Source organism: Aulostomus chinensis, chromosome 23 (assembly GCF_037954235.1).
Source record: "Aulostomus chinensis isolate RoL2024-O1b breed Wild chromosome 23, RoL_Achi_v1.0, whole genome shotgun sequence".
NCBI classification, from domain to species: Eukaryota; Metazoa; Chordata; class Actinopteri; order Syngnathiformes; family Aulostomidae; genus Aulostomus; species Aulostomus chinensis.
Genome location: NC_141342.1, coordinates 3234266 through 3261913, shown reverse-complemented (window position 1 = coordinate 3261913; position 27648 = coordinate 3234266). Strand labels below are relative to the sequence as shown.

At 42.3% G+C, this 27648-nt stretch overlaps 1 protein-coding gene across 5 annotated transcripts in view; it reads left to right on the top strand.

The window, feature by feature from the left end:
- The window catches only part of dnah9 (dynein, axonemal, heavy chain 9), a 175913-nt gene that overhangs the window by 16217 nt on the left and 132048 nt on the right, over window positions 1-27648 (top strand). For all 5 annotated transcript variants that reach the window (XR_015111651.1, XR_015111652.1, XM_086196258.1 and 2 more), the window contains exons 12-30: window positions 448-574; window positions 1428-1574; window positions 3664-3772; window positions 6961-7202; window positions 7309-7444; window positions 9658-9854; window positions 10012-10274; window positions 11482-11643; window positions 12010-12232; window positions 12420-12586; window positions 16915-17058; window positions 17188-17347; window positions 19021-19176; window positions 19685-19817; window positions 19896-20173; window positions 20502-20632; window positions 20751-20877; window positions 24506-24658; window positions 25064-25189. Coding sequence is in view for 3 of the 5 variants with exons in the window: in XM_086196258.1 (XP_086052384.1) it covers window positions 448-574; window positions 1428-1574; window positions 3664-3772; window positions 6961-7202; window positions 7309-7444; window positions 9658-9854; window positions 10012-10274; window positions 11482-11643; window positions 12010-12232; window positions 12420-12586; window positions 16915-17058; window positions 17188-17347; window positions 19021-19176; window positions 19685-19817; window positions 19896-20173; window positions 20502-20632; window positions 20751-20877; window positions 24506-24658; window positions 25064-25189 (3181 nt within the window). In the remaining 2 variants the exon portion in view is untranslated. The remainder of the gene's footprint in view (window positions 1-447; window positions 575-1427; window positions 1575-3663; window positions 3773-6960; window positions 7203-7308; window positions 7445-9657; window positions 9855-10011; window positions 10275-11481; window positions 11644-12009; window positions 12233-12419; window positions 12587-16914; window positions 17059-17187; window positions 17348-19020; window positions 19177-19684; window positions 19818-19895; window positions 20174-20501; window positions 20633-20750; window positions 20878-24505; window positions 24659-25063; window positions 25190-27648) is intronic.

The following is a 27648-nucleotide window of genomic DNA, read 5'->3' as shown; positions in this document are numbered from 1 at the left end:
TCCAATAAGGAGCTCATAGTGCACACCGAAGTACTCATCATAATGGCGGCTATTTACAGATTAATATAGCTGTGCAGAGCCCTGACATCTTGTCTGTTCCTGGCCTCTTGCAGATGAATCAGCGCTCGTCATTAGATTGCCCCCCTGACAGCTGCTGCTAACCCTCCTCTCGCACCACCTTTCCCCTCCATCCTTATCATCCGCTTGATACAGATGGACCAGCCATGCCTCTCATATTGTTTACAACCACAGAGGATTGGGAAAATGGCTCAATCACATGCTTGTTTTGCTGCTAATGTTAATATCCATGATGTGAGCCAGTTTCACACCTCCCCACCCCTTTTAATGGGAATATGAAACTGTGTTAAAGCCAGCTGGTAAATTGTTTTTGTCTGATAATAGCTCTAGTTTGATGGCAGACTGCTGTCTTTGTGTTTGGTATTCCAGATACTCCACCAGCCTGTATGAGATGTGGACAGGGACCGTGGGCGAGAGTTCCCAGCACAACCTGAGCCTGCCTTTAATCAGCAGAGACCCCTCCTCTCAGCTGCTCTCAGTCAACTTCAGCCCGCAGGTTTTTACATCAGACTGGAACACTAATCCAGGGCAGGGTGTGAGATGTGTCACTGCCGAAAGCTTCTCCTGAGTATATGTCTATGGTTGGAATGATAATTATGTTGTGATACATCACCCCTCTCTTAAATTTTACTCCCTGTAGCTGCACTAAACAAAGTATATCATCAGACAAAGTTCTATTATCTTTGCAGGTTTTTTCTTTTTAATTAGTTGGGTCAGTATCTCAATTCTTCATTTCAAGGCAGTTATAAATAAAAGATGGGTCACACTGGCCTAATGCTCATGCTACATCTCATTATTTTGACTCGGGAATAGAATACTGGTGTCTCTTAACTTTATTACGATGACAATGAGTGTGAAAATCATGATGATGAACTTCACTTTTCATTTCTAGTGCTCACTAACAAGTTCCTTGAGCTTACAAATTTATATGTATATTGAGCTTGAAGATAATTTAGTCTTGCGGTTAACAACAGCAAAACTGCCCGAAAAAATGTCAGTTTACACTAAACCAAACTATCAAGTACATCCAGAACAATCCATATCTTCTTTATCTAGCTGGTAACCAGTGGACCAACTGGACGATGAGCTTGAGAGTTTGTAAACTGACATTTTAGTTGTTTTTTTGGTTGCTGTTGCTGTCGTAACTGTCAGTTGCCATCATCTTTAAGATAAATAAACAGCATTTGTGCATTCTGGCATCAAAAAGCGGTAATACTGGAGGGTATATTATTTGTGAGTACTTGAAAGGCAAAGAATACTTTTTGGTTGAAGTATTCCTTGAAAGGAAAATATTAGTGGTGGCTTCATCTGATCTAATCCCTGACCTCTCCTCTGCCTCCCCACCCAAGCTAGCGTCTGTGCTGAGGGAAGTCAAGTACCTGGAGGCCCGCCAAATGGAAGCGATCCCTGAAACTGCAATGCAAATCTACACCACCAGGTGGCAGCTGTGGCAGTATGTGGCCAACCTGGAGCTCACTGTGGGCCGGTACAACAAGGTAGGCATAGAGTAGATTAGTCTCCTGATCTCTGGAGGATCTAGCCCTAAGAATAGAGAGCTAATTAGATTTTTTAATGTTATAGAATGACTTTTTTTGTCTCCATCTTCTTTCAGTTGACATATGTTCTCACACGGGCTTCCCCGTAACCTACTCCACTGTTACTGTTGCGGATGTACAGTAAAACGGAATAAACTGTCGTGGTGAAATGTCTCCTTTCATTAGCAGAGGTTGATCCAGTTGGTCTGATAACATTCTGAAAGTCTAGAAAGTCACATGATAAAATTATTGATCCACATGCAATTTAGAAGAGGACTAACTGGAAGTAGCCATGCAGCCCGATTGGTGTTAGACTCGCGTGCTCTATGCAGAGCTCAGTATGCATCATCCCAGCAGTGCCACAGATCCAAACTCCATCTCCTGTGAAATACAGAGGGATTTACCTGGCAGCCAGGGCTTGATGCAAGGAGAGATCATTTATATGTTAAAGAGCCACACTATAGATTTAACAGATTAACTATTGAAAATGTAGCTCGCTATGCCCTCCTCATTATCTTCAACAACTGGTGGAGTCAACACGCATTTTAGAATTTGAGGGAAAATTCCCTGTTTCTGTCGTCATTCAACCATTTGACAAAACAATAATCTCATTGATCGATGGTGCCTGTTGTTTTACTGTTGTTGCCATCACTACTGCACTGAACTTCCCCTATGACATATTTCTCCTGCAATGCATTGCCCGCTAGGTGGCTGCATTCTATGATGCTAAAAAAAAACAACCTCCTTTACATTTTAGCATACCAATTAGCTTGTTTGGATGGAATTACAGACACACCATGAGTGCTGTATCATCATGATAGTTATTTCTTTCTGTGCACATTCGCATTTAGCAAGAAGTAATAAAATGCCTGCTGAGTCTTAGCTCAGGTCTGTGAGTGTTGTGGCCAGAAGCACAGACATTTGGCTTTGTTCACAGAGTGCTGCAGGTTTTGTTGTTTTTGTTGGCCAACATGGAATTTAGTTTCACTCTGGCTTCCGTCTACCAAAAATTTGATTGGTACATTTGATTTTAGATGATTGCAGAAAAGCTCTGTGGTTTGAGACTGAAACATTTGGTTCAGAAAGATTAGCTTCACAAATGAAACACCACTTTTATGATTTTTCAAGAATAGATGTGATTGTTAAAACTACAAAACCAAAATTTGTATTTGGGCTTTGTGTTTCATGTTATATTTTGTATCAAAAATTGTAATCTTTCGGTGAACTACACAACTCCAACATCACCCCAACTACTTTTGCACGTCTTCTTACTTTGGTTTGATGATGTTTAATGTCCGCGACAACCTCTGTAGTCTAGTTTAGCCGCTTGTGAGCAACTGTGGCTTTCAAGACACACAAAAATCTTCAAAACCCTCAAGTGTGGTATTTATTGATACATTTTATGAACATTTACATTTCTTCAGCGAGTGTCAACCATTAACCTTATTTTGGGCATCCAACCAAAAAATCCCATTTAAGAATCCCATTAGGAAAGAGGGAACTGGATGTTCAAGAATGCTAACTTATTTCCAGTTCTAGGTTTCATTCCTGCGTCTCTCTATTGTGGACCAGGGGAACAATTCAGCAACCAGTGACTCTTTTGACATGCATAAGGGGCACATAATTGCTGTTTTGAGGCAGACTTGGAGAAATGAGAACCTGGCTTTTTAATGGGAGCAGGCAAACGGTAGCATAAAACAATACAACACCAATCCCTGATGTAATTAACTCAGCCACACAGAGGACAGCTCATACAAAACACAGCCGCATGGATCATAGCCACCTCAGTCAGATAATTACAGTTTTAAAACACGGCAATTCATGGCTTCAGGATGTTAAAAGTTCAAGTCCAATTAAATCATGGCAACACGGAATGATCCAGAAATGGGGACTTTAATTAGGCTGACACCCCGTCTTGATGCTCTTGGCTCCTGCGTGGCCTTTCGGTGGCAGACATATTAAAATGATATTTCTGTACCCACTTAACAGAAGCTGAAATTCAAATCACGTCTTTTTCTCTTCTCCCCCTTGTCCACTGTCTTGACTGCAGGTGGTGCAGTGTGTGCTGGAGGTGGAGCGTCCACTGGTTCAGGGCCAGCTCAGGGATATTGATGCCCAGCTCAAACAGGCAGAGGAGAGTCTCAACTGGAACAGCCAAGGTCTGGACACAAACTGATAATCAGCTGCTTGAATTCTTGTATTGCACATATACATGGTCACATTTCAGGAATACATATGAACTTAATCATGATAAAAATGAAACCAGAAGTGCTCACAAGAGTTGTTTTAAAGTGCCCTCAAATGACATTGCACCATACATCATGGCAGTTAAGGAGTTTCTCCATTAGAATCTGTGTCAACAACCATTTTCAACCATTTTTGGGGCTGTGTTGCTGATCTCACAGCCCTGTTAGTCTTTCTTTGAACGTGCACATTTGAGTTAGAAACACAGAGCTCCTTTAATCACACACAGAAACAATAATTATTTTGACGTTTGTCCAGGTGTTGTGTCTCAAGTCATACTATGTTGTCAGCAGCCCCAGAATCTCGTCCCGTCCCGTGGCTCAGACAGAAACCCAGACTTATGCGTTTATTAAACCATCCTGAGACATTAAACTACCTCCTAATGTTAAGAGTGACTGCTCGTTAGATTAGCTTTAATGAATGCTAGCTATGGAGCAGTAGATAAAGTCATCGCAAAGGTGATCAAACACTATTCCACCTGAAACAGTCTTTGCACCAGTTGAACAGGGCTGTTGTTAATATTTGCTGTGAAAAACCTTGAAAATACAAGATGCTTTTATTTAATCAGACACATACCTCCTACCTCCTACCTAACGACTTGGACCTCCTCCTCTTGTTCTCTCAGTTTCCAAAGCATGCAGTTCTTCCTCTGTGTAAATTCCATCTTGAGTAGATCAGGATCAAGTTCATGGTTTATCCTGAGGCAGGGCAGCTAATGGAGTTGAGGTCTTCCCTAGGATTTAATACATAAAGAATCACACTGTATTGTACTGTATGTGATTTTGATGGCCCGTTGTTTTTTTCCCGTTGCCCCCTCTTCTTTTTACATATACTCATATTCATGGGCCAATGCAACCACAAAGTGGGCAGCTATGCACCACAAATGGTGATGTGGGGATGTGTGAAGGTTAGCGTTGCTATAGGTTCCCTTTACCATAACTCAAGAGATTTCACTAACAAAATCAAGCTCCTGATAAAAAGCTACTGTGAATTACAGACCTTATTTCAGGCACTCAAGCAAACACACATCCAAAAAGGTCACTGACTTTGAGACAAGAGAACTAGACGCTCAACAATGTCAACTTCGCTCTGGGTTTGTTTAGGACTAATTCCTGTGCCCACTTTTCCTTGAATCGCGATGATGTGTTTCCTGAAGTAAAAACAAGGCCAACATCTGGGAGAGAGAAAACACACACTTACATCCTTAGATTTGGGCTTTGCGATGTTACCACGTATATCCTAGCAGGATATGAAATGTCTATCGAAAAATAAAAACCGCTTCCATTCATATTATGATTGTCATGAAGAAGCTGCAGAACTGCTTTATGGTAGTATTTAATGTTGTTAACTAAAGATATGTTTACTTTTTTTGGATTTGATATTCACATGACCAACATTTGGTGTTTGTTGGGTGCATCAATGGATATTTCCATCACTTGGAATTGAATAATGTCATTTAAAAGTTCTTTTCATTTGTGATGTTCAGCTTTATGTCACAAATAAAAGGAGGAAAGAGCCATATATACATACATACACATATATATACACACACACACAGTATATATTATCTATGTACATGTATCCATGGTTGTCATTTCTAGGGCAGACTGCTGTGAGATGTAACAGCAACACAGAGGCTTTGCATTGTGAAAACATATGAAACAAGAATAGAGCGGGAGAGTCGTTCAATCATTGACAAGCTTTGACTGACAAGGCGCTGACAGGCACGCTGGTAGTTTCTAACACTCCAGGAGTCCCAGATGAGCAAAGCTAAAATGAGAAGTGTTTATGGTAGAAACTGGCATACTCAGCTGTCTGTGGGGACACACTTGCAGTCCCTCTGCATATCAGCCGCACACTTATCTGCTTCATCCTGTGTGTGTGTGTGTGTGTGTGTGTGTGTGTGTGTGTGTGTGTGGTGTGGAGACATTTTACTTTATAGGAAGATGGTGGATTTTCTCTCTGGTAGATTTCACTGGTGGTGTGCAAAGGTGCACTGATCTCAATATATTTCCCACATAATTGTGAAAAATGTATTTGATGAGCATATCCACTCTTCTCGTGTTCACATGTGAGCTGTCATGGCATTCATGTGCTCCATGTACTGTGTTGCTTGTGAAATCTACAAGATTGATTGACAACAGTATCAACTACTTTGAGAAGCAGAAAACTCTGCTCTGGTATGATGAGCACAAATAATCAAAGACAAGTGAGGCTGTTGGGCTGCTAGCATTTGTGCAGATATTCAGTCCTATAAAGAAAAGTGATGGAAACACCCCCCCCCCCCCCCCCACACACACACACACACACACAAGGGATATCCTAGCCGTTCTGTTGGGATCATAAGTTTGTGTGCCAGATTTGATGGCCAGCCATCCCAGAGTCCAGGTATTTCAGCCTGGACCACTACCACCATGATGGACTGATATGGCCTGTGTGGCTCCAGTTTGTGATAACCAGACATTGAGTTCGTTTGGACAAACTGTGTTCAGTGACATTCATGTTTGTAAACTCCATTTGCTTTCCTTCAGTTTCTAAACCTGTTATCAGGGGCACAGTACATTACAAAGTTCACCTGAAGTTAATATCAGGTTTCAGCTGCCTGAGTCAGACATAAAGTCATTTTCTTCCAAAGTTGGTGTTCCAGTGTTTTGTCAGAGCAGATATTGGTTCATTGCTGAAGCTTTAATAAAGATGCCCTATGCTAATCCGCAGGATTAAGATGGCCCAATCCAGGCATTTTAATCAACAGTTCTCACCGTGAGGACAGGTGCTTTCTCTGTGATTGACAGAGTCAGCTGCTGATGTCAACAGTATATCCATGCGCGTTATGTGCAGAACATAGCATATTGTCACATAATGTAGCATAACATAGGATAACATTACAGCATAATGTTGAATAGAATGAGTTAGAATAATAACATAACAGCATATTTGAACATTATGAGAACACAACACCTAATGCAATGTAACATAACTACTGGAGTAAAAATCTTATCAAGGACACTACTGAGCCCATTGCAGTGTTGCAGTAGTTTACTCACACATTTATTTCCTTTTGACCTCTCAATCACAAAGATGACTGTGATTCATCCCTTCCTAGGCGTTTGGCAGTATATCCAAGAGGTGCGGGACTGCGTCTGTGACCTGGAGAGCCGCCTCCAGAGAGCCAAAACCAACGTGGAGGGAATCCAGAGTTGCATTAGGTCCTGGGCAAGCCCCATGTTTGACAGGAAAGAGGGCAAAAAAGACACCCTGCTCTGTCTGGAGGACCGTGCCAAGAGGCTGGACCGCTTCTACAGTTTAATACGGTCCTCCGGAGACCAGATCCACTTCCTTCTCAAGGTAGTACACAAGGTGTTCTTGTGTTTGGATTGAAATTTGACTGGCATCCAATAATTCCACAAGTTTATTGATGATTCTTTGTCGCCATGATTGGTTATCTTCGCAGAGCAACCTGCAGCTGTTCAGAGCTGAACCAGCCTCCGAGGAGTGGAAGGCCTATGTGGAGTATATTGATGACATGATCATTGATGGATTCTTCAACAGCATCGAGTGTTCACTCAAGTTCCTCCTGGATAACACAGGTAACGCTTCAATAACATATATGACTCATGAACAAAATAAAGGGGAGCCCCTGACAATAGCCTGATGCTAGAATGTTTCTGTCAACGCTAAATGTCAAATTTCAAGTTCCACAGCATTTCAGAAAAGGAACAATCCTGGCTGTGGACATGAACAGTCCTTACCTTGCTTGCTGGGTTTTGTCCGTTTTTAGATGGACAGGGAAGGGCTTCAGGACATGGTGGATTGTTGCCAGATTGTTGCTACTATGTCCAGTCTTTCTTCTACTCTCTTTAGCTCTCACTGCTTCATCCTCTCCTCCTCGTCTGGGTTCAGATAGTCTTTTGTGAAGAATTGACCTGCAAATATCTCAGGGGCAGCAGTGATAAGAACCAGTCTACTCTCTGAACGCTGAGGAATAGAGCCTGTGTTCTTCACCTCCTACAGTATCCATCTAGCCCAAGAAACCAGACTGTCTTCATGACATCAAAGGAGGTTTGGCTGATGTTTTTATCCACCCAGAGAAGTAAGAGGGATATAATACAGAGAATATTATCAGCAACGAATTTAAGAGTTATTTCTGTATCCTTGCATCATGATTCACTTTGAACATAGTTTTCAGCCACAAATCTTAGACAGAATTGCTAAAAAAAAAAAAGGAAATGATATGAAATCCAAAACACAAATTATCCCTCTGCTCCTGTGAAGGCTAAACTGAATAGAAGCAATTACCATCTCAGGGTTCCTACAGTAGTTTTGTTCCACTTATTTTGCTCCCTCTGAAACACTCCCATATGGAAGCAAACACACCCACTCCATTTTACTGAACTCAGCTTCCACCCTGCTGGACAGAGTTGTACGCTTGAGAAGTGGGGTTGCACTATTTCAACTTAAAACAAAACGATGTCATTTGCTCAGTCCAGGTAAACAAAACAGCAGTAAACCCAATTAGATCTCTGTGTGGTCAAGCCCTGAAAACTAGATAATAAACCTAGACATCATCACCACTGGAATATACTCTCCAAATACAACCCAGCTGCAAATTGCAAATTTAACAAATTATTTTGCATATTCTTTTATCGTAATTGCACACCCACAGTACAAGATCCATCCATCCATCCATCCATCCATTGTCTTCCACTTATTCCTGTTAAGGGTTGCGGGGGGGGGGGGGGGGGTGGAGCCTATCCCAGCGGCTACGGGCGAGAGACAGGGTTCACCCTGGACAGGTCACCAGTCCATCACAGGGCCAACCCATATAGACGAACAACCATTCACACTCACATTCACACCTACGGGCAATTTAGAGTATCAATCAGCCTCGTCCCCTCTTGATGTCTTTGGACTGTGGAGGAAGCTGGAGTACCAGAGAGAACCCACGCAGGAACAGGGAGAACATGGAGACTCACACAGAAAGATCCTGTGCCCGAGCCGGGACTTGAACCTGGAACCTTCTTGCTGTGAGGCCACAGTGAGGACCACTGCACCACCATGCTGCCGCAGTAAAAGATATAAAATACAATTCATAAATATTATTAATTGTTCGTAATGATAAAAGGTAATGAGGAACATGTTGTGCTTATTTTTTAAGCACCTTTAGAGAGATTCAGAGATGTCCTGCATTTATAATAAGATAAAGAGGTCAAGGAGGTGATGTCCTTTACTTTCACATCAGCATTTATCCTCCACACACGAAATATTTGAACTTGGCTTTTCAGGACACACTTTACAATATAATGCTCTTCTGTGGCCTGCCACTGAGCCCAAGGGTGTTTGTAAAATGCAGCGAGGCAGCCAAAGCCACGCTCAGGCAGTGTGGTATCCGCTTTGCCATGTTTGTGGACCACTGCCTGCTGCCTTTGCACCCCAGTAGGGAGGCAGTGACACACAGGCACAGTGCTGGCACATACCTGGATGAACAGGGAAAAGACTGGTTACTCTTCAGCCAGAAACGTTCTGATGTAGCCCATTTTCCTTCACACTGTATTTTGCTGTTCTTTTTATGTATCTCATTTAACGTTATTTTGGATTATTATTCAGTTGAATATATATTTATTTTCTCGATACAATTCACTACGTCATTCTTCACCTTGGAACAAATGTTGAACATTCTGCAAACGCTGGAAAGTCTGTCATGAATTTACTACAGTGTGTCTAAGTAATACTGAAATGTGTCTTTGTAGCTGTGTAGTCCTCCACAGTCTTAAAACAGTCCTAACCTTGTCTTTGGGTGTAGATCAAAAAGAAGCCACAGCTCCCCTCTTTGAGGCTCAATTGGATCTAAAAGTTCCTGACATGGTGTTTACTCCCTCCCTTGAGTTTGGGGAAAGAGACAGTTTGTTTGAGCTGGTGGAAAGTCTCATCAATGATGTGTTCAGAATCTCATCGTTGGTACCACGCCTCGCCCAGCACAGCCCCTTCCCCCACTACCAGGTACTGGAGGATTACTGCACCTCTACACTTTAAGCCTCCTAATTTATTTCACTTACAACATCCTGCATGTCTTTTACTGTCATGAGATTCCACCTGCCGGGAACAAGCAGGATGTCAACACGTCACATGCTCATTGTCAAAACACTTTCCCCCGCAGGCCGACATGGAGGACATGGCTGACCTGGCAGACATGCGTCACCTCCTCATGGATCGTGTACAGGATGTCATGGCCACATGCTGCAAGTTCCGTAACTCTCTGGAGCACTACAGCTACCTGTATGTAGATGACAGGAAAGAGTTCATGCGTCAGTTCCTCCTGTATGGTCACATTCTCACCAACCAGGAGATGGAGTTGTACGCTGATGATGGTGTTCCGGAGAACCCGCCAATACTGCAGAACTTTAGAGAGCAAGTGGATGGGTAGGTTCTGCAGTTTTAATCCCTATCGGAAGTCTCCTTTAGATGCTTTACATACAGTAGCATTCGAAATTTGGTCCTGAGTCAAAATTGAAAGAAAGCTTGTATTAACTAGAAGTGAGGGAGTAAGGATACTTCAGGGGCAGTATGTGTGAAATAAAAGCAGTGAGACAAGTCTGTAAATGTATCATCTTGTTGAGTAAAACACTTAAGACAAGTAAAGAGAAACAAATAGAGTGCTGCGGTGAGGATGTGTTTTTGTTGGCCAGGCCTGTTTTTAGCATCGCCATGGGCTCTCTCAAGACCAAAAGCAGATGAGAGTTTGTCGAAAATAAATTCAAATAAAAAGTCTTAGAGACTTATATATTTTGTTCAACAAGATAACTTTCACAAAAGAAACACCACTTCTAAGACTTTTTGAGGAGACAATGCAGAATTAGAAGTATAAAGCCAACGTTATGCTACCAGGACTTCAACATCACCACAACCCGCTTCACGCCTCTTCTGTTTATGCTATGACGTATAACGTTTCCAACTTACTTAGCAACTTGCTAGGGACCACCAATTTGTTGTTCTTTAAGAAAATAATTTTTCATGCCCCATGTATATCACCCCACAACATAGTAATAAAATACCCAAGATAATTGTACTGCTATTCAGTGCAATGATGAGTTTTTTTTATCTTAAAGTTTAGATAATGTTTCATTTTAAGTTTTAGACACATTTTCTTTTGAAACTAATTGATTGAATCATCTGTCCAATCAGAGCTTTGGAGGTGGGGACATGGGCAGACACAGCATTGATGTTATGTTGGTGATAAGCTGTGTGCAGCTTTAACTGGTGGATCATGCTGCTCAAAGTTATTCAGGGAGTTCTCATTACTGAGTTCTCATGCTGCCAACAATTTATTAAATTGAAGATGAACTAATGCTGACATATTTTTCTTTAAGATTACAATTTTCATCACAGCAAGGTCAAGCATATCAATAAAGTCGCGATCTGATAATAGAATTTGAGGGTTAGGAACGTCCATCAGATTTTGGAATGAGCGACCTTGACTTGATGACATCATAATGCCTTTAGGGAGGTTTGCTCAACAAGCCCTTTGGTTTCTCTGTTTATTCGTTACCACTGACAGTGTGGCTTGGATCATCCTTACCAAATCTCTTTTTTCTGCCAGACCGATATCTATTTTCTCATCATGATGCAGGTATGAGAAGATCTACGAGGAGGTGCAGGGTCTGGAGCTGGTACGGCTTTTCCATGGGTGGATGAGGGTGGACGGCCGCAGCATGAAGGTTGCCTTGCTCAACGTCATCAAAAAATGGAGCTTCATGTTCAAACAGCACCTCATTGACCATGTGACAAACAGGTAAAGTTCAAGTAGTACGCTCGGGGGGCTTTGCTGCCACAGATGCACTCTCTCTACTGAAATGGCTAATGATTTAGCAAATGTTATATGGATGTCGTGACATCAGACTGGATTTTATGACACCTCTGTACTCGTTTCAAGGCCTGGTCACAGTAGCATATAGCAGTAAAATTTTAAGGCAAAATAGACACATTTCAGTGTAATTGCTGCAATCAGATAAGCTGATATAACCAAGGTTAAAACTTTGGATAGTGCCATAACGGGACATTTACCCTTGGATGAGTAGTACTGCTCCTGACAAGCTAAACTCATCTGATGTGTAGTGATGCAGGTACCTCTTCAATGGCCATGTTCATTTATCCCTAGCCTGTCAGATCTGGAGAATTTTATCAGTGTGGCTCAGACTGGCATGGCCCAGCAAGTGGAGGAGGGTGACTACAGTGGCCTGGTGGGGGTCATGGGTCACCTCCTGGCTGTCAAGGAAAGACAAAACACTGCGGACACAATGTTTGAGCCCCTGCAACAAACCATTGCTCTGTTGAAAGTCTATGAGCAGGAGCTGCCTGATGTTGTCTACAAGCAGATACAGGTAAGGCCTCACTATTTCGCTGAGTCATTTCACACTCTCACGCTCTTTTTCTAACCTGTCGTCATAGTTTATTTCGGGTGAGACAGTTCGCTCCTCCTCCAGGCAATTCATCAACTGTCACACCCCTTGTTTTTCCCTACTCTGTATTGCCCGCTCCTTCTCTGTTTGTCTGTCTGACTGTCTCCAGGAGTTGCCTGAGAAGTGGACCAATGTGAAAAAGCAAGCTGTGTTAGTCAAACAGCAGGTTGCGACTCTGCAGGCTATCGAGGTGGCGAGCCTGCGGCGAAAGTGCACTTCATTTGACGTGGAGCAACACAACTTCAGGGAGCGGTTTCGCAAAAACGGACCCTTCAGGTGGAATAAATATTTGTTATTTGCAGCAAAAACTGTAATTGGTAAGATTTTACTCATGATATACTAATGCAGGTATTACCCAAAAATGAGCGAGCTCACCTCTGTAGCTTGTGTTTCCCCCGGCCAGCTCACCCTGCCTTTGTCCAGGGACGAGAGAACCACCACCATCAGACTGATTTGTGTTCAGCGCCGATATTTACTAGTAAAACTCTCTGATATCAACATAATGGCTGGTATTCTTTATATATCAAGTAAAAATAGAGAAGCGCATTAATTGTAACAGTGCTCATTATTTAAACTGTCACAATTTCAATTTGTTCCCTTTATTGTCTACATTTAATAATTCATTGACTCACACATGAGAATAGCATATTAAAATAGTTTTCTTTCAAGTGTTGAACTGCTGCATCATGGGCATGTATCAGAATAAGATGAGGTAGAATGGCAGGAAACACACTGGAAGGAATTTGTTTGGAATGCTGAAAGTGGGTATATTTGGACTGAAGCGTGTCATCATAGGGCAGTCAGTGAGTCTCTCGTCGGTCCAGATAAGGCAGACCAAAGCCATCTTGTGCCCTGTGTAGTTGCCGAAATCTTCCATACATCCCGCTTTACTCAGCATCAATGCACTGGACAGAAAACCCACAGACACGAATCAACCGTTGCTGCTAGATTCTGAACACGGTAACACAAGTTGGGTCATCAGAACCAAGCTGAAAATGTACACACAAGAAAAGAGGGAAACAGAAGGAACAGAAACAGATCTGGGAACCGCTTCAAACCTGTAGCTAACAAAATGGGGTCTTTATCAAAACCTCTAAGAGATTCAGACAGAATGGAAGAGACAGAACAGAACATTTTTGTCATTCCTTATGTAGCAGGAGAAGAAACTCAGGAGGAACTTCAACAAACACCACATCCCCGTTCACTTCCATCCCAGGAACACACTGAGACAGCAGCTCACCCACCCTGGTGACAAAGCACCCGGACACAAACACACCCAGACACTAACACACCCAGACTCTAACACAGCAGCGTAGACGATGTTGTTCACAGCAGTCAGGATTAGTGTTGTAGAATGGATATAAACACCAGTCCCTAAAAGATGAAGATTGATTGATGGCTGAATGTCATGATGTTATTGGTTGAAATGGTTGCTATAATCTCATGTAAGCACACAACATATTTTATTTTTTGATAAAAAAAATATGCAAAGAATTTTTTTTTCATATTGTTTGTCATATATAATTTAATGGTTGACTAATGTTGATCTGAACGAACAGGCTTGTCATTGTGTATGTTTGTGCGTGCGTGCGTGCGTGCTGGGTGTGCTGTTCCAGATATGTGCCATGCACTTTATGTCAAATTCTCCATTAACACTGCTTGGAGGTCTACCCTTTAAACATGATGTTGTTAAGAAGTGGGGCCGTAAAGTCAGCAGGGATCAGGGAAGGCTCGGGGTGACAGCATCAGTGAGGCCCGAGGTTCAGAGGCGAAACGAGAGTGAGGGTCACCAAGGTTGCAACATCCGACGGGTGCTTTCTAAATATGAACGTTGATACAAAAACCAAGAGACAAGCTATAAATATCAGCTGTAGCCTGAAAAATGTAGAAAACAAGAAAGTTCTGACACATTCAAAGTAAAAGACTGAGTTTTTGAAAAAACAAAACAGTAATTGTATGCAGAGATCTATATTGCAGTGAGCTACTATCAATGCAGTACTTCAATAGATGACTAATATGATAAGAAATGCAAAGGGAAATAAGGTGAATACATTCGATTTTAATTAAAATATATTATTAGTGTTATGTTTCAATTAAAGTATGTTATTCTAAGTAAAAATTCAGAGCTTAGAAATTAAGTAGAAATACATTGTCACTGCAAGTAGAGGAGTGTACAGTATGTGCATTGTTTTTTTTATGAACTTCTTCTTCAGCAATTTGCATTTTAACCCCCAAATATTTTACTACAGAGAGATGTACTTTCCTGTCCCCTTTTCTAACAGGTTTGTGACTTTTATGTTGTGTGTGAGCACAATTACTAGTTAATAAGTCAACATCAGGCATCAACTCCAAAAGGTGATCTATCGTTCTTCAACCTAATTTCCCTCATTCTGCCAAATTTCATCAAAATCGATCCGTGACTTATTGAGTAAAGATGCTAATGGGCAAACATACAGTTGAGCAAAACACAGCCCCATAAAACCTCCTTGCTAGAGGTAGAAAGACAATCCCTGCGTCCATTTGTCCTACACACGACAGTCATCTACTGTACATCTAAAGCCTCCTGTTGGAGCCGTACTAAATGAAGCATGCTCTCCTGCTGATAATAGTGCTTTTAGTTCTGTAACTTGTAGTGACGAATGATGTGCTCATTGAGAGAACTAAATGTGTATAATTTCCAGGTTTTTTTTTTTTTAACGGACTGATAGGTTTTACATTAGAGTAGTTTAATAGTCTTGAGATGATGTAATGTGGGAGGACACCCAGAGAAAACCCATACGAACATGAGGAAAATATTCTCACCACAGCAAGAAAGAAGCAGCTCTCACATTCCTTTAAACATCCCGCAATAAACATTTTTGGTTTGTTTGTGTTCTTTTTGTTTCCTGTCAGGCCTGCTTTAGATTATAAATGATGGTACACCGTCTCTAAGTTCAATAAAAGTGCACTGGTTTAGGGAAATTGCCATTACACTGCAGGCTGTAGCTCTCTGCAGCTTCCAAAATTTGGAGACACTTCAGTCTGAATCCAGAGAGGACACCGCAGAGAGAAATGTGTCAGACGGAGGCTGTCAATCAAAAAGTCACTGATAGGATGAAACAATAGTCAAGGAAAGGAAAAGGTGTGACATTTAGATGCACAGTGTTGCACTGCTGGCTGGACCATGAGGAATTTGAATGCTTTACACGTGAATAATAGCCGTCTGCTTAATCATGCAATCATGCAGTTTGCATAATTATAACGATCATGAACTCATGAATTTCATTATATTTTGCAAAACACAATGACAATTGAGTCTTTCTGTTCCATTCCATTATTAATTAATAACCCCAAATAGGTGCCCAGATCCTCGATGGTTGTCATGCCCTCAAAGAGAGTTGTGTTAATAATGGTGACAGTTATGCAGGACCTCTACAGCTATAAATACCACATTGCAGTTGTTCTCATCAGCAAAATGTGCCTGTCATGGCTACCTTGACCCTTGACCACAAAAATGGTCTGTTTATTCTGGAGTCCCAGTGGACATGTGTTGCAAATTCAAGTGATTCCCTGTAGGCATTCCTGAGATACTGCATTAATGAGGACAACCAAAAAACATACTGTCTCCGGCCCACGGCTGTTGCTAATGCAGAAGCGAAGTGAAACATTCACAAATGTAAGACTTGAGTAGATGGAGAACTCCCTCAGTGCACTCGCAGTGTTGCCAAGTGTCATGGGAGTAAGACTGGGTGGACCAGCACTGACAAGGATGTAAAAATAAAAATCCCAGATGAGAGGAAATGGTGTGGTTTAGTTTCCACTGTCAAATTTAATTGTTTGATCGTGATCTCATATCAAGTTATCACAGTGCCGCTGTAGTTAACTCTAACACAATCAGAGCTGTAATTGTAGCCTTTGAGAAATGTTGCGGTTTATTACATTCCTAGTTGTCCTCCAAGAAGCTACGGTATGTGCAACAGAAAATGCTGTACGTTTCATATATGAGGTTGAGTGGTTTAATCCAAGGTCGTCAGAAAAGACAAAAGATACATGAGACTTAATATCAAAATAAGCAAAAACTAATGCGATGCAATCATTGTAACTTTGAAATGTCAGTTGCAAATGTGCTCATTTACATCATCCAATCACGATCCATAACTCATTTACTCTGTCATTGAGAGTGACTATTACTATTTGTAATTACACAATAAATTAGTATTCCACATAAAAAAGTCTTCCTCTTTGGTTTCCAGCCAGTGAGGGCAAACACAGCGCATCTGTGAAAAGATAGGAATGTCACCTTTCCTGGCCTTCTCGCTCGCAGAGGTGTGATAGCTCGAGGCACTCGCATCTGACAAGGCTAATTGAATCTTACCATAATCATAATTAATTCATAAGTAGAGATGCTTTGTCATAATGTCTAATTGTCAGATTAGTTATGTATGTAATTGGTCTCTTAATAACCTGGTGATTATTTTCCCATTAATGTCGCGGAAGTCATTTGTAATTGTTGTGGTGTGCTGGAGACACTGGCCTGTTTATTCTGCAGCCAAGTCAGCCTTGGCACCCTCGCAGCCATTCATTACCAAAATACAGCCTTTGCTTGCGTCCATGCATTCATCCAGATTCGACAGCGAGAAACCCTACCAGATGTTGGATGTGTTCCACCAGCAGATCCTGGACCAGGAGGCGGTGATGGCCTCCCTGGTGGAGTCTGCCAGCCTGTTTGAGGTCACCATCTCTGAGTATAAACAGCTTCGACAATGCAGGTAAAACCTGATGCTGGAAGGAGGAAATACCGCCAACTGTTGAAATTTGAACCATTTTACATTAACACTTTAAGAGTTGCCATTTTCATTAAGTTTGATTCACTTTGCCTCCTCCCTGTCATCCCTGAGGCGTGAGGTGGGCCTTCTGAAGGAGCTGTGGGACATGATCACTGTGGTGGAGTCCAGTATGGCGGCATGGACCAGGACTCCATGGAGGGAAATCCACGTGGAGGACATGGAGCTCGAGTGCAAACGCTTCGCTAAAGATATTCGGGGGCTGGATAAAGAGGTGAGGGAAGATAAGGCTGGAGGACAGTAGGGTTGGGAACACAGTGGTAGGGAGGGAAGAGAAGCTGGGGAAAGGTTGATGGAAATGATGAATCATTTACAGGTTCCTGCTGGTTTCCAGCTGCTATTGGCTAAACCAGTGGTGTGATTGTACATGGAGCTGTACAACGTAAACAAGTATTGTGTAGCCAGGCCCCTCTTCATTGTGATATGTAAAAACAGGGGAAGCATTGGGCTCATCCTATTATCACTATGGGGTAGTAGTTAAAAAAAATGCTGCAGCTTGTTTGAATTTCTGTGATCCAATCATAATTGCTGTGGGCTGTGGTAAGCCCAGGGTGCAGTGATCGATCCAAATCCATCCATCCATCCATCCATTTTGTACCACTTATCCTGTTAAGGGTCATGTGGGGCTGGAGCCTATCCCAGCAGCCTTCATGCATGAGGCAGGGTTCACCCTGGACGGGTCGCCAGTCCATCACAGGGCCAACACATAGAGACAGACAACCATTCACTCTCACAGCCACGCCTACGGTCAAATAAGTATCCAATTAGCCTCGTCCACTCGATGTCTTTGGACTGTGGGAGGAAGCTGGAGTACCAGAGAGAACCCACACAGGAACAGGGAGAACATGGAGACTCCACACAGAAAGACCCCATGCCCGAGCCAGGGCTCGAACCTGGAACCTTCTCACTGTTAGGCGACAGTGCTGACCACTGCACCACCGTGCCGTCTCGATCAAAATCTTTTTCAATAACTTGCCATTTTCAGCATGTAGGTTGCTACTGGCTAGCTAACAGAAGTGGTTGTTGTTTCACAAAGCAAAGGGGACTTGTAGAAAAGCAGTCACTGAAATTTTTCCCAGATGGCGGAGCAGAGTTCTGCTGCAGCCAGGGGGGAGCCCTTGGTGTGACAACCCCCTAGCAGGGTTGAAGTACAATGGTACAAAGACATGTAGAAGTGACACATAATTTCAAATCTGCTGATGATAACATTACTTTTCAAATATATGTTTGTAACCCATTATGTTAACTTCTTAAGCTACAGTACCATTTGAATCAAGCTAAATTGCTAACTCACTAACTAACAATCTCCAGTTCTTCTCCTGCCTCGATATCAAACTTTGTACTCTCACAGACAATAGTGGGCAAAATACCACACTAGTACAATAAATTACAAATAAATCAATTGTGAATAACAAGCTCCATGTCCTGCCAGCCCTCTCCATTTTTGCATTTTGTTTCTGGAGCTGGGTTGTAGTAGACACATTCCAAGTGAGATTCATGGAGCTAACTGCCCTTTCAGCCAGGAATGTTGACAGTTGCAAGATAGAAATGTAAAGAACCGTTTTTGTCGTCCAATGTTGAAAGTCAAGCATAAAGAACTGAAATCGTATCAGTTCAGGTGGGATTTTTTTTTGCCATGTGTCAATGAAGGGTTACGAACACGCTCAAAATGACTTCCTTTTTGTCTTTTCTTTCAGCTGTAGCTGAGTTAAATGTCCTTGAGCCCAGCCATTAAAGCAGGATGTGTGTATCTACATGAATTTGAAGCAGGGCACTCCTGGAGGCTTTTCATTTTGGGTGTAATAAACTACACCAAAACAGAGTATCGAGTTGCCTTGTCCCTCTCAAAAGCCCTTGTACTGATTTCCTGGCTTTTGTCTCCTGTAGGTTAGAGCATGGGAGGCCTTCACAGGCTTGGACAGCAGGGTAAAGAACCTCCTCATCTCCCTGCGGGCTGTGGCTGAGCTCCAAAACCCAGCCATACGAGCCAGACACTGGCACCAGCTAATGGCCGCCACAGGAGTCCGCTTCACCATGAGCCAGGTTTCTAACTTTTTCTTTGAGATAAGCACTGAGAACAACAAAAGTGCTGCTGTTCAGTCATGGGTGAATGTTTTCATATGTAGTCTAAATATATTGGAGCGACATTACCAGATTTTTATATATATATATATATATATATATATATATATATATATATATATATATATATATAAATTTATAAATATATAAATTTCAATAACCATTACAGCACTGACATGAACATTTTTAAGTAATGCACACTATTTACCCACTAAATGTAATAATTTAATTTGGAGGTTTGTGTTCTGATAGGGATACATTTGGAACTGGCCTTTTTCATACAGCTTTTCAAATTTTATTTCTTGCATATTCAGATTGTGTATAAATTGATTTTAGAAAGTCTGATGTCAAAGTAACATTTCAGTTTTACAGATTAATTTTGCGCGTCAGCATGTTAGAGTGTTAAACATAATTTTCAACACATTATGTTATGTAGCATTCAACAACTGATGTGGTTCTGTGAGAGCAGGAGACGACGCTGGCCGACCTGCTGCGGCTCAACCTGCACTGCTTTGAGGAGGAGGTGAGAGGGATTGTGGACAAGGCGGTTAAAGAGATGGGGATGGAGAAAGTCCTCTCAGAGCTTAACACCACATGGACAGGTACAGCAAGAAGAACACACTTCATAGAGTTTTTCATTCTGCTGTATGAGAATGTGACCTATTGGTGATCCCACATAGCTATGCAGTTCCAGTATGAGCCCCACCATCGCACCCAGGTGCCCCTGCTGCGCTCAGACGAGGAGCTCATTGAGACTCTGGAGGACAACCAGGTCCAGCTCCAGAACCTCATGTCATCTAAGTATATTGCTCACTTCCTGGATGAAGTTTCGTCTTGGCAAAGCAAGCTGTCTGTGGCCGACTCGGTCATATCCATCTGGTTTGAGGTACAGCGGACGTGGACTCACCTGGAGAGCATCTTCATCGGCTCAGAGGACATTCGCTCACAGCTGCCTGAGGTTACTTCTGCACACCCTGGATACATTTAATCAGATACATGCATGCTCACAGTTAATTACACCTCTATGTTTTAGGGATATGGGCCTTAACCTGCACTTGCTGTTACCATTTGAACCCAGATAGCATGACTGTTATGGCTGTTAATTAAGGATCCATTAATTGGCTCCTACTGCTAGCTTAGCAATGGAGATTATTTGACTTTTTAATTGCTCCCATGATGTCGGGCTTTGCCGACACCCAGATGTTTGCTATTAAACCTCTCCTTCTCCTTTTCTCATGTGAGAACCTAAATCCCCTGGCCGGGCTCCCTTGTGAAATCATCTGCAGGACTCCAAGCGCTTCGAGGGGATTGATGCTGATTTCAAAGAGCTGGCAAACAGTATGCATCAAACGCCCAATGTAGTGGAGGCCACCAATAAACCCGGCCTGTTCAGCAAACTGGAGGACATCCAGAGCAGGTGAGGGTACAGCAAAGATGTCTTTTCTTTCCGCACCTTGATGTTTGAGGCTCAATCTAGGTTTAGATTTCATACACATGGATCCACACACACTGAGTGACCACAAATTTCTTTATAGGCTTTCTCTGTGTGAAAAAGCTCTGGCAGAGTACCTGGACACCAAGCGCCTGGCCTTCCCCAGGTTTTACTTCATCTCCTCAGCTGATCTCTTGGACATCCTGTCTAATGGGACCAACCCACACCAGGTGAGAAGGTTTAGTCTGAGAGGCTGCAGTGGTATTTTTATCCAGTTCAGCCAATATTCCAGGAATGTTTAAAGTTGGAATCTGACCATGGGAGTTATTGGGAATAAACGAGACATTTTGGGATCATTTATACTGACTGTATTCAACTTTTCACAGGCATTCGTCCATAAATATAACTGTTGTGTATTCTCAGTAGCAGATGTCCATGTAACATTTATGATACAAAAGTCTTTCTGTATGCAGAAAACTAGCCTGCAAGATGCATTAGTAGCTATTAACACATGTAGATTTAGAATTTTTCGTTCAAGGCTGCACAGTGGAGCAGTGGTCAGCACTGTCGCCTCACAGCAAGAAGGTTCCGGGTTTGAGTCCCGGCTCCAGCACAGGATCTTTCTGTGTGGAGTCTCCATGTTCTCCCTGTTCCTGCTGGGTTCTCTCTGGTACTCCAGCTTCCTCCACAGTCCAAAGACATCAAGAGAGGACGAGGCTGATTGATTCTCTAAATTGACTGTAGGTGTGGCTGTGAGTGTGAATGGTTGTCTGTCTCTGTATGTTGGCCCTGCCATGGACTGGTGACCTGTCCAGGGTGAACCCTGCCTCTTGCCTGTAGACGCTGGGATAGGCTCCACCACCCCCCCCCCCCCCCCCACGACCCTTAATAGGAATAAGTAGAAGAAATTTAATGGATGGACGGATAGATGGATGGAAATTTGTGTTCACTTAGACATTATTGATTAACTGTAATGTCATCCAACTTGACTGGATGTAGTCTTCAGGGTCAAATACAGTAATGTGGCCACACAAAGAAAAATGTACAGGGCAGTTAAATACAGATACTTTAAAATACCACAGAATATATAACTTGTAATTCCCATATATTTGAGCGAATACCCATATATTCCCATTAATGTCCATGGAAAGTTTCCAACAGTTTTGCAAAAAAAAAGGTACAAATTCCCTCCCAAAATTCCACAACTAAACTTGGAAAAGGTCTGGAAAGGGTCCATAAACTACCTGGAAATGTTTCACCCCTTTGTGACCTGAGATGGGAGTCTGAAAATAAGAGTGACATGCATGGAAGGTCCCTCAAGTGGCTTGAGAGAGCTTGTAGAAAACTGTGAAAATGAGAAATTAACGATGTTATTACATGACCCAATTTTTAACCAAACTTCAATCCAATAGTCAGATGAAGTCTTTCACACCAAGGCATCAGCTGAAAATCCTGAGGGTTCACTGCAATCAGTGAACACAATAAACAACTAAGAGGACAAAACATTGCATTCCATAGGTTCTCAAAACATTTTCCTTCATTTTTCCTTTTTACCTATTAAATGTTCACAGGTCTCATCCAACCTTAAAGTGGACAATCTATAAAGAAAGGCTTACATGTAGGCCTCCACATACAGTAGGCCCTATTTAGACCTGGTACTAAGATCTGTATTGAGTGGTCTGATCACAAGTGGACCTCCTGTGAGGGGATCTTCTGTATGGGAATAAACATCTACATGTATTTGCATCTATAGACAGCAATCAAAGCAATACAGAGCCTGTCTGTTCCTTAGCTTGTCCCTGACAAACCACCCAAGATGTCTGATGCATCTGTCATATGTCACTGAGGGTTGGGATGATATGCCACCATTTATGCACTTTTCATTGCATTACTTCCTAAAAAAGAGGCTGATGAGATTGACTTTCAGTGTGGCTTAAGACGCATTTGGCCACCGTGGCCACATGAAGCACAGACCACCTCTGAAAGTGGTCACAATGCTCAGGTCCAGCAGGCATTCAGGACCTATTGCATGTGTTCATGTACCTGGAGATGAGGCTGTCCACTTTTGATGTGATCACTCAGGATGGGTCTTAATAACAGAGTTATTGTGCGGCCCATTGGTTTCTCAAAGACCTATTTGTGTAGGTATCAGGTATGATGGAAGGAAAATCCTTAAGTGCAATTTCCTCCAACTCGTCTCTTTGCTCGGAGCTCCGCTCCCTGCTCAATGTCATTTTTTCTGCTTCCTAAAAAAAACGCACCCTCAATTGTAAAACCCATTTATCAACCACACTGTCCTGCTGAGTATGAAGCCTGCATGAAAACCACAGAAAATATAGACTACAGTATCATCTCTTAGTTCTGCAAGTTTCCTCTTTTAGTGGGATATAAATGATGGATATCTCTTCCACTCCTCTCCCTCATGTTGAATCCGTAATCTGAGATCAATATATATTGGAAATTAAAGTGCTCGCCATGTTGGGGGGTGGGGGGGGGTGTCAACTGCTTTACTGTACTGAGCATCTCATCACTATACGCTTGTCAACTCATTCAGAAACTAAAAGTAAGACATAAATGTTTATTTAGTCATTTACATGAAACAACAGCACTTGTCAATCACAGTTGCGTCAATCGTTTTCGCTAGTTCACCCTCATGTTGTGAAGAGGGTAGTCAGGGACAAGCGGCTTGGAGATGGTATGATCCACATGGGGGGTGGCGAGATTGTATGTGCGTCGACGCTTGAGTGGTTGTTGTTTCCGTGTGGTCCCTGTTTTCAATATAACATAAGCTTTCAGACTGAAAAGGTCAGGGTGGGCAGTACAGTACTGCTTTCCTCCCAGAAAAACTGCACCTATAGTGGATGAGTTGATGCTTGTTGATTTAGTGAACCTTTAAGACCTTACAAGTTTTGAGAGGTTTTCTAAAACAGACAAAGGAATGATAATGAATTTCTAATAAAATGATTGTACTTCCACTATTTGGCTAAAAATGATATTTGGGCTACAAAAACGTGTCATTCTTTTGGATGACCTGGTTCAAAGGAAGGCAGCATTTATCATGTGATCTTGTTCCATGCAGCCCCATTCTGTTCAAAGTCCGGCTCAATGACTCGCCCCTCCAGTGTATCCAGCCTCAGTCTTGGTCAAAGTCAGATTCAATCATTTCTCACTCATTCAGTCGATGTCATTGTGACAAAATCCTCATTAATCACAATCATCATTTAGATAAAGCATACAGCAAATGAACTATATTAACTCATAATGATTAAACATTCCTGTTTCAGAAATGGATGAATCACTATGCATGCACAAGGTATCATTTGATATCAGAAGAGTTAAACCTGTTCGGTGCTACGATGTTTCACTAGCAAGAAACCTCTTGGAAGAGAAACCTCAGTGTTTTTGTAGATATGGAGATGATTCTTTTTCAAATAGGCTGCTTCAATACTTCAATCCCCTACCCACACACATGCCATCTTCCTTCTGTTACACGCCACAGTGTGAATTCACTGCATGTCTCTGTCTCACCCTGTTGTCTCTTGCAGTACCCTGAGTGTCCACACTGAGGCAATGTCGCTCATAGATTTACAGCTTGCTTCTTTCCTGCCTCCCTCATCAGCACATTGTCATATGCGTTTCCACCTTGGAGAAATAAATCATTGTTAAGCACAACTTGCCAGTAAATCTCTTAAAGAGGAAGTCAGCAGCCTTGTATCGCTGGCTTTCTATTAAGTCTGAAAAACAGTAATGCAAAAGTAATGCAATGTTATGTGTTGAGAAAAGAAAATAGCAGTGAGCCTATGTGTGTGTGTGTGTGTGTGTGTGTGTGTGCGCGTGCGTGCGTACGCGTTCCTTCAGGTCCAGAAACATCTGTCTAAGCTGTTTGACAACATGGCTAAGATGCGATTTGAGGCAGATGGAGAGGGGAGTCCTTCTAAGACTGCTCTGGGCATGTACAGCAAAGAGGAGGAGTACGTCCCTTTTGATCAGCCCTGTGACTGCTCTGGACAGGTAAAATACACCACTTCTGCTTCATTCATGCCTCTGAAACGTCAACAGTTGTAGGTTGAGCTAAATACCTAAGACTGTCTGAGGACATCGCAACAACATAGGCACCATGGACGTCGGTAGGTGAGCAGGGAAGATGGGAATATCAGCTGGAGATCTCACACGCTACAAAAAGAGACAAATTAATTTCAGTGTTCCCCATGGGGTTTTACATATCAAACCCCATAAATCCATTAATTTTCCATTCCATCCATACTATTTGCCTGACTCCAACTCCGCTCTAATGCTTATTAATGGCCTCATTAGGGTTCTCTGATAAGAGAGCCTATCAGTGTTCATGCGACACACATGCAAATGTTTTTTTTCTGCATTTGTTTAATGGGTCTGTCTTATGTGTTTTTGTGTAAGGTGGAGGTGTGGTTGAACCGGGTCCTGGACGCCATGCGCGCCACGGTGCGGCATGAGATGACAGAGGCAGTGAGTGCCTATGAGGAGAAACCCAGAGAGCAATGGCTGTTTGACTACCCAGCTCAGGTAAAATGGCTTTTGGATGGATAAAAGCACAGAACTGATTCATGTGTTGCGTACCCCCCCCCCCCCATTACGTAGGCTGTGTTCAAATGGAGTGGGCAGAGGGAAGATGGCAAACCATAATTCCTTTAACTGAATGGGAGCCGTTGCCATTCGCAATTATTTTAAGTTTTTGCTACCCTCTGGAACAGAATTCTTAACCGGATGTAACTGTCGCTCCTGCACAAGGAGGAAACATGGCTGACCTGGACAATTGCAAGCTCATTCTTGTGGTGCCACAACACCTGAAGCTATAGAACCACACATTAAAATCCTGGTGAGATATGAGATATGGGAGCTGAGATAAAGCAGGCTATGATTAGGAGGAATTTTCCTCATGTTTCGGGGGGGAAATTAAAAGGTATTTTGAGTCTGTGATAGAATGTGAAGAGAAATTGTCCTTTATTACCTGTACAGTGCTACAATGATAACATGAAAATGAACACAAAATCAGGTTATTTAACACATTTTTCTCATTTGTTTATACATCACCATGGCAACATATTGTCATGAGAATTGTATTGTGCGGTCCTGCCACACCATCAGCCTTTTTTTCTCCTCATACCGTTCTGCTGTCTTCCGTCTGCCTGACTCCAGTGAGTGGAGCATTAGCTTTCCATCGGGTGGGTAGAGGTCTCCACCCGATGCACATGTTCTCCCAAGTTTAGCATGCAACGTTCTGCATTATCATTCGACTGTTCTAGCAGCAAGAGCAAGTGCGGTAAGGACTAAGAACAAATGCATCTCTCTGTGTTGGTGCAGTACTGGACCACTAATCTCTACCTGAAAATAAGGTTTCTGTAGTTTTTGATGTGATGCTTCCAGTAGCAAAATAGGCCCATCATTTACAAGTTCCATACTCTGAAAATGATTTGAATGGTTAAAAACTAAGGCGGATTTTACTCAGTCAAAGCTTTCATTGAGTTGAAAGAGAGATTAAACCACATTACATTTGCCTGTTTTAAAAACATCTGCAATACATTTGAAACTTATCTGAAACTCCAGCGCAACAGCTCTCCGCTGGAAACTATTTTCACACTACAGCTAATCAAAATGCCGATAACGTGTCTGATGATGTTTGATGACTGATTTGAGTCAAAGGGAGAATGCCCTCACCGGAGGCTCATTGGGTCAAGCTCCTTGAATGGAATATTAAATGAGCCACTGTTTCCTCTTCTGAGTTTTTCTTCAAAACCTTTCATGTGGTTTCATGTCAGTAACGGTTCAAATGATCTATTTTATCAGAAGTCAAAGATGAGCAAAACAAAACTGACAAACAGATTTTGTATCTGCTGCCAGATCTATTTTCATCTTTCCTCTCACATCTGTCCCATAAATCGTGAAAAACTGGACCAAGGATGTAACGTTCATCTTCTGAGGGGCCCAAGTAAAAAAACTCAGTTCAAAAAGTCAAATTTTAGAATTTGTGTCTAAACACTGACCTTTAAGTGGTAATACACAGCACCAGACTAAAGGGAGAAATCCCTCTGTCACTGCAACGTAACAAAGATGAAGGCAACGTTTCAGTAGGACCTGTCATAGATTGGCCAGTGTGTGTGTTGCTGTGCGTTCACTTGTGTTTGGGATCAAACTCTGAGATGCTGAGCTCTGACGCTCGTGTGAAGGTGTTGTGCAGTGACTCATGTCCTCTGGGGTGTGTTAAACATCATTAGCAACTGCCCAAGCTAGCACAATCAGAATCAGAATACTTTATTAATCCTGGGGGGAAATTCTGTAAAGTGCGTGCTGTCAAACATGGAGACCCTCCTGCTGTTTGGGAGGGAACAGTCGGGAGCTTGTTCCGATGATGGAGAAACCCTTCACTAGATCTGGGACACACTTTCATTGCGTGTGTGTGTGTGTGTGTGTGTGTGTGTGTGTGTGTGTGTGTGTTTGTGAGAGAGGGGCCACAGCATGATGGGCATGAGTGTTTGGGAACTGACAGTTTTTGGACAGTTATGCTGATGTTAACCATCTCTCACCATTAGCTTTGAGCTAAATATATGTGGCTGGTTCTTTCTGTATTCTGGAGTCACCGAGAAATGATGCTGGTAGGAAAAAAATGTACATTTTTGAAGCCGGAGACTCCTATTTTGGGTACGTGAAAGGCAATGTACACTTTTTGGGTGAGTTGTTACTGTTACTAAGATTTTAGATCAACTTATTTTGAACTTTTTTGCATTGTGGTGTTGGTACTTGTTTATTAATGGAGGATCTGAGGACATATTATGGCTTGGGAGGTTGTTCGGGTTAAGGAGGATAGGATCTATGGATCAAAATATAGGAGGCATTCTCCAGCACAGAACACATTCTCAGGCTGCATACAGCCTCAGCAAACTTATTAGAAGATTAGAGGGCAGCCTGTAGCCTGAAAGACAAAACTCAAGGCAAAACCGTATGTATAGTGATAACTGAATGTAGCA